At 40.3% G+C, this 23,630-nt stretch overlaps 1 protein-coding gene across 1 annotated transcript in view; it reads left to right on the top strand.

Moving 5' to 3' along the window:
• DCDC1 (doublecortin domain containing 1) overlaps positions 1–23,216 on the top strand; it is a 392,688-nt gene extending 369,472 nt beyond the window's left edge. Inside the window, exons 37-40 of the mRNA XM_019650696.1 lie at positions 54–233; positions 9,374–9,524; positions 12,051–12,214; positions 23,127–23,216. Of these exons, the coding sequence (XP_019506241.1) occupies positions 54–233; positions 9,374–9,524; positions 12,051–12,181 (462 nt within the window). The 3' untranslated portion in view covers positions 12,182–12,214; positions 23,127–23,216. The remainder of the gene's footprint in view (positions 1–53; positions 234–9,373; positions 9,525–12,050; positions 12,215–23,126) is intronic.
• Positions 23,217–23,630: the final 414 nt, after the last annotated feature.

The raw sequence follows: 23,630 nt of genomic DNA on the forward strand, positions 1-23,630 counted from the left end.
CACACACACAAACAGTTCTCTAAACATGGCACTCTCTGGGCTTTTCTTGACAGGCACACCTTTCTGAAGTCCAAGAACAGCAATCCAAGAGAAATTCTCCAATTACAACGAAACATGTAGCACTCAAGCAGAGCAGACTATATGAGCAACCTAACACAAAACGAGTTTGGATTTACCTAAATGGAGGCAGACCTGAAGACGGCACGTATGCCTGCGGCAGAACGCTTTCAGAGGTAAACCTGATGTGAAAGGCAAGGGTTTCACAGGCCTGGGTCCAAATCCCATCTCAGACATTTTTAGACGGTTAGGTCAGGCAAATTAGCTTCCCTCTCTAACCCTCATATTCTCAGCTGTGGAATGGTAATACTCTTTTCCTCACAGGATTGCTGTGATGACTAAATGAGCTTCTATGTGTGAAAATGTGGAGTCCAATGCTGTCTGACATATGTGTGAACCAGAATATGACACTAGGCTAACCCTGAACAATGACAATTAAACCTACGGCAGCCAAAGAGCAAAATCTAAACTTGGAAGTAATTTAAAATAGTTTTCCTGTTCCATTTTAGACCCAGTCTCCCCGCCCGCCCCCCCAGTCAGGTGTCATTCACTTGATGTTTTCTGTAGAGCAAACAGCAATCTTCATTAGAGAATAACTATCATAGCCTTCATACCCACAGTCCTGGAACGGGCAAACTTCTCCTAAGTGAAAATATTGATGAAGAAAAAGATGCGTAACAGTTTATTTATTGTTTGCAATATCAAGGCTATTTCTGAAATTTGACATTTTGTCTTAGTCCTTAAATAAAATATTTAGGCACCAACAAGTAATGGATTTTGGTAGACTTTTTTTTAAAGATTTTTATTGGGGAATTGGGGGGATGGGAACAGTGCTGGGGAATTGGGGGAAGGGGAACAGACAAGTTGCTGTCGTTTTGTTCTTCAGTCTAGTTGTGGAGGATGTTGCTTCACTGGCCCAAGTTGGCACCATCATTGCGCTCTTCCCGGGCGAGGCACATCAGTCGCCAGCTTCTGGATGGCCGCTCACTGCAGCTGCTGGCCGCTCACGCTGGCTGCTGGCTACATACGGTAGCCCATGACAACCCACTGCAGCACGGGCTGTAGCCTCCGCCATCGCTGGTGACTCAGGGCAGCCCAGCTCCAGGTTGAGCTGTTGTTCAGCATCTTAGCTGTAGAGGGCAGTGTCACTGGCCCTCATATGTGGGATCCGAACCGGGGCTCTCTGGCGTCCCAAGCCAGCTCTTAACCATCGCGCCACTCGGCCGACCCGGTAGACTTTTTAAAAGCCTTATTTGTTGCAGTGTATCTTAAATAGTTGCTTGAATTTTATTTTGTGAAATGTATTTTTATAAATTTTAGGGGGACAAGAGAAAGTCACATAAAGGCGAGATGTTGGTGGGGAAGGGGGGCAAAGCGAGATGATGCCCAGACTGGTCTAGAGGAGCTCGGGCAGGTTGATAAGGGCACCTGGAGTAGGAGTTGCCCTCAGAGGAGTTCTGCACCTGAATATTGGTCCAGTTTCCAAGTGTGACAGAGACAGCTCCTCTTTGATAGGGACTTTGAATAAGAACTGTGAAAGCAATCACATCTTAGAAGTAGACAACCAGTTTGCTATATTTGAGAAAGAGCTGAAAATGTGGAAAATGTACTCAAAACTAGGAATACAAGTAAAGGAACCTCATACACATAGGAAAAAGAAGAAAGTGATTTTTAAAAAAGAGAGCGAAAGCTTTTTCAAGAGAGAACATTCTAGAACATTCAGTATAAGAAAGCCGAAATGTTTCTCCCTCGATAGTTTCATTGAAAATCTCACTTCGAAAGACAAATACCTTGTGATCTCACTTATATGTGAACTCTAAAGAACAAAATAAACTAATAAACAACAGAAACACACTCATAGATACAGAGAACAAGCTGATGGTTGCCAGATGGGTGGGGGGCTAGGGGACTGGGTGAAAAAAGAGAACAGATTAAGAAATACAAATTGGTTGTTACAAAATAGTAGTGGGGATGTAAAGTACAGCACAGGGAATATAGTCAATAACGTTGTAATGGCTATGTGTAATGCCAGGTGGGTACTAGACTAATTGGGGGTAATCACTTCGTAAATTATATAAACGTCTAACCACGATGCTGTACACCTGAAACTAATATAAAATAGTATTGAATGTACACTGTAATTGAAAAACAAAAACAAAAAAATTAAAAAAAATGGAAATCTCAGACAGTGTTGTGGATGCTAAGTCTTAAAATGCACATAACAATTGCAACTAGAACTGATACATTAGTGAGGGAATATGAAATGATTAATAAATAGGTAAAAGGTAGATCAGGGACTATAGGATTAAAGACAGCCTATCAGAGCCAGGACAGCAAAAACTTATGGTGTCTTTTTCAAAAATTACATATATACAGTGGAATGACTTTTTGATTTATGTGACTCTCACGTGACATAAAAGGCACTCCATAAATATCATTTCATGATCATATCATTTTTTGATGAACTTTGTACATGGAGGGCACTGTACTAGATGCTGTAAGGTATCCTAATTTATATACGTGAAAAGATTTTGAAAACTGTATAGTGCAGTGTAATCGACAGGTTGCTATCAATAGTAGTGGTACCAGCAGCAGAAATAAAATAACACATGGTCTGTGCCCTCATTAAATTAATATCAAATTGGCAAAGCGTTTGAAAATATATCAAGGCTTGCTTGGATGTGTAGAGAAATGGGCACTCTCATGTTGATAGAACTACAAGTTTTTGGAGGACAATGTGGCTATTCATATCATCAGCAAACACACTTCTGAACTTTATCCCAAGGATATTTTCATGAACTTATGCCAAGATTGGTTAGTAAGGACATTCATCATAGGGCTATTTGTAACACAGATAGATTAGAAATAATTTAAACACTCATCAATAGAGAGTTGGTTAAATGAATGATTGTACATAGGATGGAATATTATAACTCAAAATCAACTTTAGAAAGAATAATGGCCATAAAAATGTTTAAAATTTACTAAGCGGAAAAAGCATAATATAAAGCATGTGGAGCTAGATTCTGTATAAATACATGCACACACCTAGAAAAAGAGTCTGGAAAGATTTTATTTTGGGGAGTATTCATTAGATGGTGTTATTATTGGTGACTTAATAAAGGTGGTATTTCTTTCTTGTGTGTTTTTTTTTTAAATGTGTTCTGTATTTTGTTGTGATGAACACAGAGGGTTTTTGTAAGAAAAGTGTATTTGCTAAGGGAGCTAACATTCTCCTTAGAGAGGTATGAATAGCATGTGATATAGTCAAATTAGTAGTGCAGGCAGGGAGTTCAGTAGTTCAGAGGAGGGGAGCGCTATGCCCACCTGGGGTGAAGGAGAAAGGCTCCACAGAGGAATCAATCAGGGCCTCATATAGAATTTGAGAAATGGGTAAGATTCAACATCTTAGGCAGAGAAAATCATTAACAAGGGTAACAGGCACCACCCACAAAGGTATGGATGTTAGAATTCATAAATCATCTCCAGTGTAGCTGGTGTTTGGACTGATCAATGGGGAGAAATACAACTGGAGAGATGGTTTAAAAGCATATGGTGGATCGCACGTACTATCTGTGTTAGTCTACTCTGGCTGCCATAACAAGTAACGCAGACTGGGTGGCTTAGACGGAACTTGATTTCTCACAGGTCTGGAGGCTGAGAAGTGCCAGCCAGGTGCCAGCAAGGCTGGCTTCTGATAAGGCCTCTCTTTTGGGCTTGCAGACAGCTGCCTTCTCATGGCTGTGTGTCCTCACGTAGCCTTTTGTCTGTGCACACAGGGAGAGAAAGAAGGGGTCTCAAGTCTCTTCATCCTCTCATCAGACCACAGTCCTGTCGGATTAGTAGCCCACCCTTATGACATCATTTAACCTCAGTTATGTCCTTAAAGGCCCTTTCTCCAGACATAATCACTTTGGGGGTTAAAACTTTAACCTGTGAGTCTTGGGGGGAGCACAGTTCAGTCCCTAACACTATCCCAGACTAAAATGCTTGAACCATACTTGTCTCTGAATAAGGTAATGGCATTGTGAAAGCAATATCTTGGGGAGACTAATGTGGCCTCAGTGTGTAAAAAGATAGTTAGGAAATGTCTAGAAAGTATTCTGCATATGATTTCTTCCTTTGCTTTATTAAAAACATGTTCTTTCTCATCGCTTTCTTCTTCATGTTTACAGCATGGTTCTTTGTGATCTGTTAGAAATGTATCCTTTCAGGCTATCATGCTGTAAAGAATGCTCCCGGAACATGGACTCTGTGTGTGCAACAAAGAGACACCAGGAAGCAGAGGGCTCACTGCACTGGGGGAGCCTGGCTAATGACACCGACCCCAGAGAGGCTCAAGGCTTCAGTGGTTGGTACTTGCACCAGAAGGCTGAGGAACAGAACATTATTTCCAAGCTCTTCACTCTGCTTTCTGTAATGAAGCCCCCAGATAGCATTCGAATTCTATCTAATGCAGACTTTCCCTCAGCTTCTTTCACTCCTGTGTCTATTTTAGATGATTTAACCACATCCTTCCTCCCTCCTCTCTGAACATGGCTAGAACAGCTCTCAGGTAGACTCATCTGTCATCAGTGCACCAAGGTGGCTTCCTCACCAGATGAGTGGCTTTTTTTTCAGGGCCAGCATCTTTCTCTGATTTATGACTGCGCGGGCCCCTCCTTCTATCGACCTGAAGCATTTGTCTTCTCCCATCCCTGCAACATCTCTCTGATGCTACAGAATCTCAACATCAGTGTGCCGTCTCTCAGCAAGGAACAGTTCCGAATGTCTGAGTGGAAGATGAGACAATGAGAAACAGGTCCTTTTGATTTGTAGAGAAAAGGACCTAACGTCCACAGGACATATGTCATGGTTCTATGAAGCCCTGGTGCCCCGCCCTGAGAAGACCTGGTCTAGGGAAATTAGTCACAAATTAGATTGTAGGTGAGGAATTATGCATAGAACTTTGTTCCTTTATTATGAGCTTTTCTTATCCCCAAAATTACAAACATTTAATTTATATTACCCACTGTCAAAAAGACACTTGAGTAAATTTAGATACATTTGAAAAACTGAGAATTAAGAATGTCATTAAAGGTTATAAACTGACTAGATATTTTAGAATCTAATCATACTGAAAATGCCTTAGTTTCAAATTTTATTGTTTAAAAATTTTGTAAACTCATTGACTTTGTCTCATGTAAATAGATTTTTGTGAAAACCAAGTGAAATGTGATCTATTTAATTCCTATTTTGCATTTAGTATATGTTTTTATTAAATAACATTCATTTTTCTAATTATAAATGGGAAACTTGATCTCAATAGAATAGTGACATTTTAGTGGTAATGTAGGAAAAAAACATTAGAATTACTATCTGTGAGATCTTTTCAAGCTACAGAAGTTCCTCCCAGAGACCTAGCTATACATATTAACCCCAGCCTACATGGAAACTCAAATGTCATATCCTTTGGTTGCCTTGGAGCAGCAAAAAAATTAATAGCTACTATGGACTGCACTGTTCCCCCTCCCCCCCAATTCTTACATTGAGGCCCTAACCCACAATGTGACTGTATCTGAAGATAGGGCTTTTACGAGGCAGTTAAGGTTAACTGATGTCATAAAGGTGGGACCCTAATCTAATAGGACTTGTGGCCTTCTGAGAGGAGGAAAACAGAGATCCCTCTCTCTCTCTTCTCCCACCGTGTGAGGACACAGAGAAGGCAGCTGTCTGCAAGCCAGGAATAGAGCTCTCACCAGAAACTGAATCTGCCAGCACCTTGATCTTGGACTTCCCAGCCTCCAGAACTGTGAGAAGTACATTTCTGCTGTTGAAGGCCCTTTGTTTTGGGAGCCCAAGCAGACTAAGACAGTGACTACTGTTATGGAAAATTTATAAGAATTACAAAAGAAAACTATACAAATCTATTGTAATTGAAATTTTTGATTCTTCAAATAATATTTATTCTGTTTTCTAATTGTAAAACAGCGTATAGTCATTGTATTAAAATTAGAAAAAGTAAAAGCACCAATAAGGAAATGAAAATTCTATCACCTACAAATAACCACAGTTATTATAATTTTAGTAGTTATATTTCTATGGTTTCTGCAGTTACATTTCTTTTGGCATTGTGATCACAGTAGATCACAAGGTATAAACAATTTTGCAACCTGCATTATTCACCTAACAAATTATTGTGACATTTTCCCCATATAATTTAACATTCTTTAAAAAACATTATTTTCAATGGCATCATCATCTTCTGTCAAATAGATTGTTATTTATTTATCCAGTTTTCAGTTGTTTGCCATTTAAGTCATTTTTAAATTTTTGCCATTATAAAACATGCTTCACTGAATGCATTTATATGTAAATCTACTTAATTTCCTGATTATTTCTCCTAAATAAATTCTTAGATGCTAAGTCAAATTGTATAAACATGCTTGAGAATTTTGATAGCTATTGCTGAATTGTTTTCTAGGAATATTTCAGGAGTTTGTGCTCCCACAAGTAGTATATGAGAGCTCCCACTTACCAGTGATACACAAGAGATATCAACAACGCTAAGCACAGTCATTGAGAAGCATGTATTTTCATGTTTGACAAGAGAAAATGTTCTATCCATAATTTAACGTATATGACTTTAATTACTTGTAAAGTGATTTTGCTTTGCTTTGTTTTGTTCGTTTCACTGTTTATTAGTCACCTGTGAATTCCCAGTTAAATCTTTTGCCATTTTTCTATTAGAAGTATTTCTCACGCGAGTAAGAGTTCTCTTTCTTTTTTAAAAAAAAAAAAATCAGGTAAAGCTATTATATGCAATTCAATCAGGTTTATTGTAACAAATTTCCAGTTTTCCATTGTGTCTATGGGATTTTTCAGTGGACAGAAATTAATATATTTTATAACTTTGTTCACTGCTTTTGATGTTCAAATAGTCTTTTGAGGTCATGTAAGGATTCATGTGACTTCTCTTCCAAGTTTTTAGAGATGAGTTTTTTCTGGTGTAATATTTGAGTGAAGCTATTTTTTTCTGCTTTATATAGTTGTCTTAAAATTATCATCTCAGCCCTGTTTACTAGCTAATCATTTTTTGTTCTCCCCACTAAGTTGGAATACAAACTTTATAATATATTAAATTCTTATATATGTTAGTTTCTGTTTTGAAGCTATATAATGTACCTAGTACTTCTTGAATTATTATAATGTAGTAATATATTTTCATGTCTGATAAAAGTTACTTATTGCTGTACTTTCTTTTCAAATATTACTTGAATGCTTGTCTTCACTGTTGATTCTTATGGATGAATTTTGGAATTACATTTCAATGCCCTAAAATCATCCTACAGGGGTTTTGACTATAGTTGTGTTAGGCTATTAGTTAATTTCATAAGAATTAACACCTTTTACATTAATAAGTCTTTGAAGCTAAATTGAATTCTGTCTCATTCTTGTATATATCTTTGTTTTTTGTCCCTCGGTAAAATTTTATAATTTTTATGAAGGTCTCGTATTTAAAAATAATTGTTAGTCCTAGTTGCTTTGGCTGTTGGGATGATTCCCCCCACTGTATTTATTTTCTAAATGCCTATTTTTGGTGAACAAAAAATCTTGATGTTTTAGAATTTATTTTATGCTTGACCATTTTATTAAGCATTCTTCTTTTTGTTACTAATTTCTCATTTTATTCACTTAAATTTTCTAAGAATGAAATTATATTAAAGTCATTAATCATGGTGATTTTGCTTATTCTTCAGAAGAACTATTTCTCTTATTCTGATTTTATGTTTTATTACACTGGTTATAATCATAAAAATAAATATTCTTAACAAAAGAAAAAAGAAGAAATGGCACCTTTCACCCACACGAATAACTAGAAAGTTAGAATGATTTGGTTTTTCTTTTCCTTGCCCATGGTCCTTTTTTAGTGATATTTTACATTTTTACTTTATTTTTGTTCATTTTTTTTACTTATACCTCTTTCTATAGGGTATAATTTCTTGACAGTAGGCAGGATAGATTATTTCTCTTTGGTTTCCCTAAATTTTCCCTTGGGCACTGTAAGGATTCTCCCCTCAATCTTAAGTGGGAGGGCTGGTTCATACGCACAATATTTAGTCAAATTGCTGCTGCCTGGCTGATATTTAGCAGGAGAGGTAGGGCTGCACTTAACATCAGCCTCCTGTTGCCCTTCTCTGACTATTCCATTCTGCAGAGGGGAATGTGTTGTTGTGTAATTTCAATTATTATTCAATTCATTCATTCCCTTGCTCAAAACAGCAGGTGAAAACTGTGCTCTGAGAATTGCATTGTCTCATCACTTTTATCTTGCTTCATATCACTGATTCATTTTCCAGAGGCAGGATGTCATGTGCCCGGTATTGCCCTCTGCCAGTCTGCATTGTTATGAGTTGTAGCCCCTAAATAGATCTAAAAAAGCAGTATTAATGGCGATTTGGAGCTGATGTAGACTTGGCTCCTGTGTTTTGAAGGAACAGGTGTTTGGCCTGTATGACAGGTGAAAGTCCTATAAGTAGGCGTGTAGAAACCTCTTACTTCTTCCTGCTTGCTTTCATTATTTAATCTTAAAGTCTTAGTCACACTTTAATGGAGCTTCTCTTAGGGGTCTGGCAGCATGTTGACCAAGATTTCTAGTACTGTTGACACTTTGCATCTGTACAGGTGTTTTAGTGAATATTTCAAGGAAAATTGAGAGAAATTAAATAAGGCCCCTCCAAAAAGATTTTAAATTTATCCAGTTAAAAAAAAAAAAAAAAGGACTTCCTAATCATAGAATGACAGTCAGAGAGGTCTTAGACAAAAACTTTGATTTTATAGTTGAGGAGACTCTTTTGTAGGGAAGTTGGCTGAATTGTCTGAGGTCAGACAGAGGCCAGAGACCAGTTCTCCTCACCTCTAGACCAGTGCTTTTGTTCTTCTAGTTCCTTGCTTGTGTGTGTGTGTGTGTGTGTGTGTGTGTGTGTGTTTGGGGGTGGGGGTCGGGACACGGTGAATTGGCTATTCTGACAAGTCTGGATTCTCAAACCAGAGTTCTTATTTATGCATTTCTTAAACAGCAAGAAGTCTTTTTCCACATGGAAAACTGGAGAACTGAAAGAAAAAGTCTATTGAACTGCATGGGTGTTCCTCCTTGCTCCAGTACGTGGGGAACTTCTGTATTCCTTCCCATCTCCTTCTATACCTCTTTCTAACAATCATCAGTAAAATGAGTGTTCAAATCAGGATAACAGTTCTCTTAAAAGAGTTGATTCTTTACTACTTAATTATATTGTGACAATCCGTCTTCCAACATGTCCATCCCTTTGTGTTTTAGTTGCTGGATGACTGCTCCTCTCGTCTCAAAATGGCCCACCCAGCCAGGACACTGTACACTGCAAATGGAGAGCTGATTCAGTCGTGGGATGACGTAGAGCGAGACATGGTCATGTGTGTGTCCACAGGACATGGCTTTATCACCCAAAAAGGTATGGGTGACGGTTTCTTTTCCATCAAGTTTCTGAAGAAATAAAGCATTCAGTCTTTCTGCAAAGAGCTTACTAAATTTTTATATCCCATTACGATTTTTAGTAACTGTCCTCCCCTATACTTTTCTACTCCACGTTACTAAATTTAAATTTATATATTTATGTGCTGGTACCTCACTGTTGACACTATTTGCTCTAAAAAATTTAGTGAATGTTCCGTTAGTCTTGAGTCTTATCCAAGGGGCTTGTTTGCAGAAATTCTAAAGGGCCTAGTGTGAAGGTATTTCCTTAACATGAACCTGGAGGAAAGTGAGGCTCCGCTGACTTCCTATTTTTCAAGTTATTTAAAACTTAATGTTTTATTAATAGCAACTATTCAGTTTGCATATTTCCTTTCTTTAGTATAAGTAAATATATGCTCGTTTTTTATCATCTTGTCTGTTCCTTGATAATTTTCTTTGATAAATAATAGCAGTGGAAAAGAACATATATTTGTTTTTAAACCAACTCTTGCCCTTTATCCTATTTATCCTGAGGAATTTAAAGCCCTTTCAGTAGGTAAGCATATGTTAGCAAAGACATAAGTTTTAGCAACTTCAGAAGAACATTGATATCACTTTAAAGGAAATTATAAAGGTTGGGAAATGAGTTACCTAGGATTCCTAAAATAATAAAGCTAGAATATGTCTTTTAAAATGTTACCATAAATCATTATTACTATGTTATATATAAGGTATGTAAACGAAAAGCTTTTAAAACAGTTGCAATCATATCTTCACATTTAGCCCAGAAGGAACAAAAGACTAGGAATGAAGATGAAAAAGCAGAAAAACAGGAATTTAGTGGGATGCCCAACACTGTTCTGAGGGAAACTGCAGCTCTCCCTCCAGCACCTTCCTGTATTAAGGAAGAGCCTCCAATCTTTGTATTCTTTGTATTCTGTTGTCCCAATCGCTCACCATTACCCGGCACCTCAGCTCTGGTTGACCTTCACTATGTGGTTACTTAGAACACCAAAGGTGGGGTTCTTATCCTCACTAAGTATGAGCTGACAGCTTTCTGTGTTCCCAAAGTGCAAAGCTTATAGAAGAAATCTGTCAGGGTTCCTTCCCTGAAAGAATTTTCAGCCTGATCAAGTACATGAACACACTTGAAATATTACAGTACCACTGACTAGTAAGCAAAACCCGTGGTGAAGTCGGAGGTGCTTTCCAAGTGCCTTCATTCTTTGTGCTTAATCTTTCATCCTCTTGGGGTAGCCTTCTGTTGTCCGCACCCTGCCCTCCGGGCCTCTCTGTGTTTATTGAGCCTTTCTGTTAAATGAAGCTAAGTATGCTTCAGGCAACCTAGCCAAACAGATATCCAAAATACAGTGAGACATGTAGGCCGCTTTCCCAGAAGCAAGCTAGTTACCAGTAAAAACTGTGAAGGGAAGAGAGAAAATTAGAAATGCAAATATTATTCTCCCCACCATTTTCCTCCATGGTAGCTCTGTGGACCTGTGACAAGGCCGTGTGGACAAACGTTCATTTTTGCATCTTCATTCCTGCAACCACATGGATTACTATGATGGGAAAGTTGATTTTTTTCCTGTGAAAGTAGGTCCCCATGTTACCTTCATAGGCTGAAAGCGTTAGTCATTTTCCACGATTGTCTGAATTCTTCCCGGTAAGTGACGTATGTTCTAGAAAATCTGATAGCAGACTTTTAGTTTAGTTCTTTAGAGACATATTTTACTATATGAGTGCCATTTTACTATTTCTTTCTGAAATAATTAAGTTAGAAATAATTCTTTAGTAGAAATCTAAATATTCAGAATGTTTTTTTTAAAAAGAGAGAAATGCTACTAGCTTGTATGTATTTATTAAGGGACATTTAATTAATCATTTCTCTCATACTTTTTCTGTGACTTTCTGTCTTAACTATGTAGTAGAAAATAAGACAGCCTGGGAGGTTCAAAACTTTAAAACTAAGCACTTTATAAAAACAAAACACTATATAATAACTACATAATAACACTATAAATAAATATGTTAGGTGTATTTTATGTACTGTAATGTGAAAACATTTAGCATGTGGAAGTTAGTCATCAAAGAATCACATTGGGATTTTGAAAAATGAATTTGTTTTGGCAAAACAAATCAGACACGGTTAGAATGGTTTCTTTCACACAAACTCCCAACAAAATTAAAAAGAGTGCTTTATGCTGTTTGTCATGAGATCTGAACCCTGTTCTCACTGCTGTGTTTACCATCTTTTCAGTGGGTTCAATTTTTAGACCACTGTAGGTTAGCTTTCAATTCAGGCTTTATAAAAAACCTGGAAGGAAGCCCTCTCTAACAACTGCCATTCTGTAGAAATCCAAAGAATGTTAATATATATCTGGTGTGATAAGCAAGTCAAGTGTGTAATGAGAGAGTCCAGTGTGGGAGTCGAGGATTCTGAGGGAATTTCGAGCGTTTCATTACCCTGGACTTTTCATTATTTACATTGATTTGTCTCTCAAAATAATTTTTTTTTTAACAGAGATAAAGCAACTGATAGAAGTCAGAGCAAATTATGCCAGAATCCGAAGGCAGCAGGGCCCTGAAGCCACAGACATTGTGGTGTCTCCATCTCAGAAGCTGCGGTGTCTGGTACAACCACACAGCTCCTAGCGGAGCCATCACATTTTGTGCTGTATTTTGCAGGTGTGGCCTCTATGTATATACTCACACTATTCATCCTTTTTAGTTTTATGCAGTCTCTTTGAAAAGTTTTTACACTTCACATTTTATGTAGAGTGGCATTTGATGCCTCAAACCTACTCTTGGAAAGGCAACAAAATTGGACAAAGCAATGGCAGTAAAATAACTATGTTAGGTGTGTTTTCCAGGGGGGAAAAAAAGAAAATTACTAGTTATTATTGCAAAATAATTTAGTGGGGTAAAGTAAAATAGACTTTTTGACCACGTAACGTTAAATTTGACCCAGATTGACATTTTTCTGACTCAGCCACCGTGTTTTCCAAACCTCCATGTTAAAATCCCCCATTTGCTGAATGAAAATGAAATGGCTGATGGCCACCGAAAGCCATACGAATCGATCTTCCCTCCTCCTGTTCCCCCTCAGTTTGGCTTGTAGTGACAGTGCAAGGCTTGGTGGGGTACAGCTACATGTTGTACACAGGGTGAAGCTGGATAATTCCTGACATCAGCTCAGTAACCAAAAGTCATAGACTGTGTCTTCAATACGGCAATTCTGGGAGAGGATCTATGCACTATTTGAAGAAAAAGTCATGTAATGATTTGTGTGTGTGTGTGTGTTGTTTTATAAAGGGATCAAGGGAGATTCTTAACCATCTTAGGTATCAATCCTACAGGAAGAGAGGGACTTACCTGTCAATTTCTCCCTGTCGTGAAGAAAGAATCATTTTTTTTTTGTTTGTTTTTAATAGCAGTGACAAATCAGAGTTCGGTTTCTGGTCCTAGTGGAAAATTTCCAGAGAAATGTTCTTTTTCTCTCTCCTCTTCTGAAAGCCACTCACAGCTCTGTCTGAATATAAATTGCAGGCTGGCTAGGTGGGTACAGAATGGCTCAGCTGGGCTCGCTCCTCAACCCCCCACTTTAATGCGACGCTGGAAGGCAGTAGATCATTCCTACTGAAGGGGGCTCCGGTAATTGCTGCAAAAGGCCCTGTATTTACTCTCAGTCTGCAAATCAGTAGGGCTGCATGAATAAATTCCTGCTGCCTCCAACACTGCTAAAAGCAGAGCCCATGGAGGTGAAATTTCACAAGTTACATCCACAGCAATTTGCCCTTTTGCAGACATTTTCTCTCCATGTTGTGCGATGTTAGAGATGTGAAGGCATTCCAGAACAGCTTTGTGACGTGTAGGAGAAAATGATTGCATGTGACCCACCCCGTTTTGCTTCATTTATTTATTTATTTATTTATTTTAACAAGAAAGTCGAAACAAAAGAGTTGAGGAATGTGCTCCCAGTCAGAAAGTGGGCCACCAGGATCCTTAACCCGCTGGCCTTCTCCTTAGAATGACTGGACCATGATTCCATACACACAGCACTTTCTAATTTTTTTTTTCAAAATTCCTTGAAAACAACGACATTTCTCTAGGTGCAAAAGTACTTATCATTTTGCTGCCAAGGAGAAGTTGATTTGCTATGAAAATGGCATAATTTCACCCTGGATCAAATGTGCAAATTCCTGTGAAGTCTTCACTGTTGCATGTGAATATGCCTGAAGCGAAAATTGGTAATATCACACAATGCTGTATCAAGCACCGGGAGACATGAGGCAAAACTCTTAACTGAACTTTTCTATTACAAGTAAATGGGATTTTAGATGTAATATAACAGTCATCAACACATCACATTTTACCAGCAAGGCAGCAACACTTGCTTTGTTGATGACGGCCATCCCAGAATAGCTGGGCCGTTCACAGCCATTTTTGGCTTAGACTAAGAACAGGCCTGCTTTTTCCTTATTATTCACCTTCCTTGTTGGTTGGCTGGAGGGTGGACTGGGGAGCAGTTACCCTACCTTCAGCAAGGACTCTAGGAGAAGACTATTGCAATTCTGTCCAGCCCTCCTGGGCTTTTAATAAACCCAGCAATTTCCTTTGGGGACATGTTTATCAAATTTGAATCAGCCTCATATGTAGAAGTCACATTTCAATATTTTTCTATCAACTGGAAACCATTTATTATTAAATACTACAGCAGCCATCCTCGAGTCCAAATCTTTCTCCAGAAATTTATTTCCTGCTGGTTCACAGACACCCGTAAGGTGATCCAGATGTTAATGAACAGTGTACCAGCACTTGCGACTGTCCTCAGTACAAGGACTTTTCGGGATGTTTCTGCCCCACTGCTTTAGCCCTGGTTGCCTGATTAAGTGTTGGAGTGAAGCGACATGTTTCTGAGCAAGCTAACTAAAAACAATGTGCCTGAAAGTTTGACAGACATTTGGAGATTAGTGAACGGCACTTATAAATAAAGAGCATTTTATCTGGGTGCTTCCATCAGCTTTATAAAACAGGACACATAAGTAATGATTCAGAATGCAGAGATGGTTTCCTAGAGCGATAACCATGAATTTCCATGTTTTTCTGCATTGTTCATAATAACTAAATATTTTTTGTGGGGGTCAAGAAAACAAGGCAACAAACAAACAATGACAATGAAAGGTAAACATAAACCTGTTCTCTTTCGTGACAGAATTGTGTAGAGACGGTGGCCAGTAGCTGTTGCAGCATTTGTGAACTATCCTTTAATAATAGCCTAGGTGTGCCGAGTGTCATTGAGGTTTCTTCACTGAGGCAGCATATTTCTGTCATCATTTGGAAGGCAACGATCAAAACCCACAGGCCTGTGTTCTAATTTGCCACAAAATCAGAGGCAAATGTCCAGTGAAGTGGAATTTGGGCCCGGTGGTGCTCCTCAGATGTTTTGATTAAACCAGTGGCCCGAGTTCCCTCCTGTTGTTGAGCACATCTCAGCCCCTCCTAAGGGCAGGCAAACAGAGAGAAAGAGCAGCAGTTTTCTTCTCAATACAATAAACTAGAATTCTGCATACATGGCCTGGTTTGGGGCTGCTTGGCCAAAAGCAACTGCAGAGCAAGATCAGCCAAGACCACTCAGGCGCGTGCTGATGAAAGTAAATGGAGCAACTGCGTGAGCCGGGATATTCCATGGGTGCCTGCTGCCAGCTGTAGTATTTTCTAATTCTTCGCGTCTGTAATACGAAACTACTATCAATAGGCTGTCACCCTGTACCATACGTGCAAATAGATATATATGAGGAGAGAGGAAGTGCGTATGCCCGGGGTGCAACTGGGTCGGAGGAGGGAGGAAGAAAGGAGACAGAAAATTATATTTATATGACAAGTGAAATGGCGATTCTGAACTGGATGAGCTATCACTCATTGTCGGCTGTATCCCTGCGCCGGTTTAGGGATAGATATACGGTTCAGTCAACCGCCGGATCCATTAGGTCCTGGCCTATCAGTCCTAGAAGTTTCGGACGTGGGAATCAATACTGAGGTTTTAGCCTGGGTGTGGGTGCTCAAGGTGGTCAGCTCTGTCAGGCCGGCTGAGACCGCTGGGCAGTCAGTCTCTAGGTGCCACCAGCCCGGCTGTTTTAAAGGAAATTGTCCATAGGCACACTCTCCTTAAGTAACCCTGCAGGCTGTGCTGGAGAGGAAAGGGAGAGAGGCAGGAACCCTCAGAACTGCTAGGGTTAGTGCCCCCCAAAGTATAAGTTTTGATTACATCTCTTTTTTTCATTTTCGCCCCTTTTTCCCCTCTTCTTTCCTTCGTCTCTGGCCGTGCGTTTTGGCCTTCTCAGCCTTCCTTGCTGTTCTCTTCTAAGGGCCTTTAAACCCCATCTTTTATGTGTTAAAAACAACTGTCCCTGGAGCCATTTGTGGGTTGGCAAGGGTGCTTTCTTAATACCGGTCTCCAAGTTGAATGTTCCCAGGCAGCACCTGTGGGGCGTGATGGAATGCAGAGTCCCAGGCCCAACTGAGCGCTCCTGGCTCTGCACGCCTGAGGTGGGCCGGGGGCTGAGCATTTCAGATGCCCCTGGGATGGAGAGTGCCAGCTGAGCGCACTGAGAAACTGGCCCAGGAGTTTGCGACTGGCAGCTGGGAGTGGCTGAAGCTCTAAGTACCAGTTTCTGGAACATATGTGGACCCTTTTGCCCCTGTGCTCAGGGGCTATGAAGACAAAGAAGCACTTTTCTGTGGGTGTGAGGGTTGGAGTCTAAATGTCCTCATGTTTATTCATCACCATGTCCTGGAGAAATATTGGAAATGTTTTTGGGTCAGGACAAACCACCCAGAGAATGTAACCAGGACCCGGATATTGGAGGCGAAACAAGTGAGTCTGAGGTGCTGAAGCTTCCCCTGCTAATGAAGCTGCCTTCAGGGCTGATAAAAATCTTCCTATTTTAAAGGTCACAAGAATAATGTCAGGGCTAGGGTATATATATATATCACAGAACAGAGTTATTTTGAGGGTGGGGGAAATAGCCAGCTTCCTGGAGTTTTCTCATGTATTTTTATGTGTATAAAGAGAAAGAGCTTTAGAACAGGACCAGGGTCCCTTTTGCCACCGTGACCTTTTTCCAGTGAAAGAGCTTCTTGTTAGGCGGGAGGCTAGAACCCCTCTGTTCTATGTTTGCTCTAAGTCTAGTTGATGTGGAAGCCTGAAACACTCGCCTCTCCAGCGTGCTTATCTAACAGTGAAATTCCACAGGCTATTCTTTCAGCTCAGTAACATGTGCTCTTCAGAAAGATAATTTTCAAGATAGTTCTCTTTCCCCATAAATGAAATCCATATAGGTTGGGAGACAGACACTTTCCTTAGAAGACAGAAAATACAAAGAAAATTAGTTTTTCGAGGAACGAATTCATATGTAAATACAGCCAGGTGCTCACTGCTTTGGGTGCTGGGCATGCAAAGGTGAAGGCAATAGGTGTGTGGCTATTGGGATGGTGCAGACACCTCAAATGCTGGAGTGACAGGTATGAGGTGAGGTGCAGGGAAAGGCTATGAACTGGATGCGGAGGGATCTTGGAGGTCATGCCAAGGAGTTTGAATGTTTCTTTTTTAAATGCAGTGGGAAGCCATGAAAGGGCCTGTTAATGTCCAAATGGCCACCCAGTGGTCTGCCATTCCCACTCTTGATTTCCCCATTTCTCTGTGCCTCTTGCCTCTTCTGTGAATTTTCTGCTTCTCCATGGGCTCGTCTGTTCTATGCTAAGATGCTCACTTGCCTACTTAGGGTTTCTGCTGCTTCATGCTTCTGTTTTCTGCCTTCTCTATATTTCTTTTGGCTCCAGGGCCAGTCTACCATCTGAATTACAGTTTTTGTGTCTTCTAAAGGAAGATTGAATGGCTGGAGGCCAGCCAATAGCTGCCTTATACTTATTTCTTTAGATTAGGATGTCAGCGATCATGTGATACAAAGCAACTTGGCTGTGTAAGCAGTGGTGTGGGTTGATCTTTCCTTAGGAACCTGTGGACATGACTGGCATTTGGGGCTCCATGGTATTTTCAGTATAGACCCGTAGTCCTACCATTGTTATGGTCCTTATCTCCCTTCACCATTGAGGGATGAAATTAGCAATCAACTCAGCTGGGCTGTCACTATCCCTCTTCAATCAGTGAGAGGCTTGCCCTTGGGTGCATCCTCAAAACTGATACCTGCTCAGGTAATCTTGGGGATCTTTGCTATACAGGTGACACAAGCTTGAAGTTGAAATCTATGACTTCGGTTGCAATATCAGAATGGATACCATTTGGACTCCCAAGTTACACTTTGGAATGCAAGCAAGTCTATTCAATGCAAGCACAGATATCCCAGCAAAACTCAAGATACTCTGGCATCCGGCAATTTTTCCAAATCAATTTGGAATGCCAGACCTTGTTTTGTTAGACCTCTCCTTGCCTCTTGTTTAATGCAGTCATTTTGATAGGGTGAATTCCATTGTGGATTTTGATTTTTTTTTTTTTTTTTGGTTACCATCTCTCCCTCTTCTGAGGAAGGCCAGCTTGGCTAGCAACTTTCTCAATGTGCTTCGAAGTTGTTTACCTATACTGTCTTCTTTTGGACCATTGCTCACATGGATAATACTGATGGTTATCTTTATTTTTTAAATTTATTTTATTTTTTATCACTCACATTCTTTTTAAATTTATGGGGGTGACATTGGTTAATAAAATTATATAGGTTTCAAATATACAATTCTATAATACATCATCTATATATTGCATTGTGTGTTCACCACCCAGAGTCAGTTCTCCCTCCGTCACCATATATTTGACCCCCTTTACTCTTTTCTACCTCCCCCTTCCCCCTTTTCCCTCTGGTAACCACTAAACTGTTGTCTGTGTTTATGAGTTTTCATTTGTTTGTTTGTTTTGTTCATTTGTTGCTTTCAGTTTTATATCCTCTATAAGAGTGAAATCATATGCTTCTTGACTTTTTCTGTCAGACTTACTTTGCTTAGCATGATAATTTCTAGATCCATCCATGTGGTCACAAATAGCAGTATTTCATCTTTTCTGATGGCAAAATAATATTCCATTGTGTCTATGTACCACATCTTCTTTATCCAATCATCTATCAAAGGACATTTTGGCTGTTTCCATGTCTTGGCAGCTATGAATAATGCTGCATTGAACATAGGAGTACATATATCTTTACAGTTAAATGTTTTCAGATTTTTGAGGTAGATACCCAAAAGAGGTATTGGTGGGTCCTAGTCTTAATTTTTTGAGGAACCTCCATACTGCCTTCCATAGTGGCTGTACCAATTTACATTCCCACCAGCAGAGTATGAGGGTCGTTTTTCTCCACCTCCTCTTCAACACTTGCTGTTACTTGCCTTGTTGATGATGACCATTCTAACCGGTGTGAGCTGGTATCCCATTGTTCTTGTGATTTGCATTTCCCTAATAGCTAGTGAAGTTGAGCATCTTCTCATAATATTGATGGTTTTCTAACTCATCATTGTACACCCCCAGCCTTGCTCCACTCCAATTCTTTATCCAAGTTGTAGCCAGAATGACCTTTCTGGAATGAAAATCATATTGTCTTACCTTCTTGCTTAAAAACTTTCAGCGACCCTCCATCGTCATCAAAATAAAGAACAAACTCCTCGCCGTGGTACCCAATGCCCTTGGGAATTTTGGGTCCCCCAAGCCCTGTAGTCTCAGTTTTCACCCCCGTTTGCTCACAGAAATTTGCACCCCACTCATCCTAAATGTTTCCTCAGTTCCCCCAAAATCGTGTTTTGTCTCTCACTTCCTTTGCACATCCCACTCCTCCATCTTTCTTGGGAAATTGTCGCTAGCACTGCCCACACCCAGCTCTGGAGGAACTTCCTTCCGTGTGCTCCCCTGTTCCCTTTGCTTCCCTTAGCTGGGCACTCACCGCTGTTGACATAGTCTTTCTTCCACTGGTCTGTAAACTCCTTGAAAGTAAGGCCAGGCTTTCACACCTGTATTCCCAATGCCTGAATATTCATTACTGTACAGCATACATTCATGAATATTTGTTGAATGAATGTAAGATTTAGGGTAACTGGATTAAAAAGGTACCTGTTTTTTAATATAAGAATTGAATCAGAGTCTGATTTTTTTTTTGAACTTTCTTCTCCTCACATGCATTGTTATGGACTCAATATTTTTGTCCCCACTAGACTCATATATGGAAATCCTATGCTCCAAGGTGATGGTATTAGGAGACGGGGTCTTTGGGAATTAATGAGGATAAGATGAGATCAAGGATGGCGCCCTCATGAATGGGATTCATGCCCTTATGAGAGCCATGAAGAGCTCCCTTCCTCTGCTCTGCTTGCTGCCGTGTGAGTGAGAAGTCAGCCGTCCACAACCCAAGAGGGGTCACACCAGAGCCTGACCATGCTGGCGCCCTGACCTAGGATGTCCAGGCTCCAGACCTATGAGAAATCAACGTCCGTTGCTTCTATGCCTCTGGTACTTTGTTATAACAACCCGAGCTAGCACATGCCTTACCACATCAATCTACAAAATATTATACAACTTCCTTATAAAGTAAGACTTGTACTTGTTGATAAGGCAGTATAGACTGGCTAAATTTTTCCTTCATCACAAGGCAAACCCCAACGGTGTTGATTATGACCCCTTTTTTGCTCACTGTAATGTTCAAAACGCTCCTGAGGCCTGATAGGGTGGCAAACGCTCTTCTCTCTTCAGTGCCCAGATGGACCCTCTGCTGCAGGCAGCGTGGCTGGGGAGGGAAGACATGTCACCCGCTTTCACAAGTGTGATGATTTGTGGCTGAGAAGGGAGAGCCTGCTCTCTGAACCACATGCCCCCTGGTGCAGGCAGGCTAAGGAAAGATGAATGGCATTATAAGACAGACATCTGAATGTTTCATATTAAATTAGTCCCACAGAGCGGCCAGAATTCTCATTCCATAAATCACAAAGTAAAATAAACTCACTCCCAGGTTAGATTGCTGTGACTTTGGCCCTTGGTGTCATAGATAACCTGAGAACAGTTAAACATTTGTCTGAAATAGTAATAATTCTCAGCATATTTACTCGGTGGCATAGAGGTGACCCAGACTGATCTCTGTTGCCAGAAACAGCATGTAAATGGGAGTCAGCCAATTTAGGAGGTTTCCAAGGAAGAACCGCCCCTTCTTACCCCCTCCACCTACTCTGAAACTCGCATGAGCTCTTTGAGGAGCTGCTCCATGCTGGGGCTCAAGATGAGCAAACTTGACTCCCTCCAGAAAGTAGGTGAGGAAGGGCACCGATGGGACACACCCCTTGATTAAATAGCAGCCGCAGCGCCATTTTGAAATCCCCCTTCACCTTGTGTTGATCTAAGCATCACAGAGCTAGGAAGGACCTTGATGCCACTAAAGCCACATTTCTCTTCAATGACAAAGGTTTATGCTGAGACTATTTTACGTATCCTTGGATCTATTCAGGTTCTTCCATTCCTAAGCTGACACTGTGACTGTTGGGGACACAATAGGATGAAACATTAGACTGCGGTTCATGAGACCATTCAACTCAATGCTAACTGGTTGGAGGCCCCACCTGAGCTCCTGTCTCCTCTCCTGTAAAATGAGGAAAGTAGACACTTCCATCTCTCCAGCCCCACACAACGTTAAAAGTCTGATTCCAATTCAGTAGCGAGATATGATTGGGCAACAAGAGTGACAGCCAGCATTCCAGTTGACCTTGGGAAGCCTAGCTCTCCGTTAGGTAGGGCCTTTCTAACAGGTGGTCACTAGGACCTCCATCCAGATCACTGTGACCCTCAGAAACCCAATCCCAAATTCATTAGAGCAACAGAGGGAGGCCACGGCAGCCAAGGACTGGAGGTGGTTCCTCCCAGGGAAAGATCGCTCGGTGTTATAGGCTCGGTGTTAAGGCCTGAATTGAGTCCTGCCTCCTGCACTATTGAGCAAGTGCTTTGGGATGAGGATCAAATAAGAAACATGGGAAGGGAGGGGCACTGATGCTGCTCTCCGAGTGCCCACACGTGCCCGGCCAGCTGGACCTTTAACTCTGTTAACAGTCTGTTTCATTCCACACTCATGACCACCTTTAGAAGTAGATATTTTTTTGTACTTTTTTCCATTTTACAAATGAGAAAGCTGAGCTTCTGAGAGGTGATAGATCTTGCCCGAAGCCACTCACCAATAAGTGGCAGAGTTGGTATGTGAACTCAGATCTGCTTAACCTCAAAGCCTATGCTGTTTCCATTCAACCACCCTAGAAACCCTTTATAAGTTCTCAATGCTGTAGAATTTTCAGGCATGGTTACGGTTACTGGTGATTCTAAAAGTGAGTCCACTGGAATCACTTTATGGGTTAGTTGTTACCTGCTTGGAAGATTTGCCTGATGATGGCTAAGTTAGGTAATGTGAGCTACACTGGGATGCTCAACCCAAGGTGAGAGGAGCTCTGCCAAGTGCATGGCAGAGGCCCTCAGAAGCTCATCAGGACATAGCAAGCCATCGGGGGTCTCACTTCTTACTGTAATGGCTGTATTCATTGGTCTGTTAGTTTCTAGGACTGCTGTAACAAAGTGCTATACAATAGGGCTTAAACCACAGAAATTCATTGTCTCATAGTTCTAGAAACTAGGTGTCAGCAGGGTTGGTTTGCTCTGGAGTGTGAAGGAAGCATCCGTTCCATGCCTCTGCCCTAACTTTTGGTGGTCTGCAGATAATCTTTGGTGTTCCTCAGCTTGCAGAATCATCACCCAATCTCTGCCTTCATTGTCACGTGACATTCTCCCTGTATCCCTCAGTGTCCAAATTTTCCATTTTTATAAAGATACCAACCATATTGAATTAGGGGCCCACTATACTCCAGCATGACCTTATCTTAACTAATTATATCTGCAATGATCTTATTTCCAAATAAGATCACATTCTGAGATGCTGGGGGTTAAGGCTTCGACATGTGAGTTGCGGGGGAGGGGCACACAATTCAACCCATAACAGTCGGCAAAAAAAAGCCCCAACCCTCACTTACACAAGCACTTCATCTGAGCACAAGTGCTGTACCATTAAAGATCACAACATTCTTTCTTGATGGCTTGTCTCTCTCCCTTTTATGTCTTTCTTGTTTCTTACTAACACTGAAGTCTGATATTAATGGAAAAACCATTAAAAAAACCTATTATCCTATGAGGTAAAGTGAATGCACTCAACTGTAAAAGGAAGACTTATCGATCAATTTCAGGTAAACCTTGCTTGTCTGACACTTTGCAGCTAAGGAATGTGTTTTTATTGCCTGGCCAGATAGTTCAGATTTCCGGTCAGTCTTAGTAAAGACCCCTTTTTATAACATTGATAAAATTTTATCACAGAGCTATGAAAACAAAATTAGATTTCATAACTCACATCAGGCCTTGAAGAGGATGCCTCTATAAATTTTACAAACCTTATCAAGTTTTAATGCACCTATTCTGATAAATATTTTTAAAACAGCAACTTCTGCTAAACTTCATTATATATGTATGTATGGATATAAAAAAGCATGTGTGTGTGTGTGAAAGAAATATATGTTTTTCTCTGTCTTATAGGAAAGAAAACTTTCTTCACCTACTTGAAAACAGAAGACTGTGATAGAAATGGCCAATTACTTAGATTGCTGATCACTCGGAATTGAGGAAAACCCACTTCTGTAAAAGAAATCTGTGTAGTTTGTTTAAAAACAGGTCCTAAAATTTGTCCTTCAAAATAACTGGATTTTTTTCCACAGGCAGATATTGAAGAACTAGCAACACCGATAAATCACCTATAAATGATTTATAAATTCCTAATAAGAGTATAATCAAGGGCAGTGTTAGCCATAGGGATTTTATATTCTAATGAAATCCTGTATACATTTATAGTTTCTCTAGTCTATATAGTGACCTGTTGGGGAAAACAAATTGCATATATATTGAGCACACATTTTGTCTCCCCAGTAGATGGTAAGTACCTAGATGACACAGACTCTTGTTTTTCTTTACTTGGGACAGGGCTGTGCCCACAAGGACTCAGGGATAATGCCCAGATGTCCAGCCGCCAGAGGAACGTGGTGG

Source organism: Hipposideros armiger, unplaced genomic scaffold (assembly GCF_001890085.2).
Source record: "Hipposideros armiger isolate ML-2016 unplaced genomic scaffold, ASM189008v1 scaffold_145, whole genome shotgun sequence".
Classification (NCBI taxonomy): domain Eukaryota; kingdom Metazoa; phylum Chordata; class Mammalia; order Chiroptera; family Hipposideridae; genus Hipposideros; species Hipposideros armiger.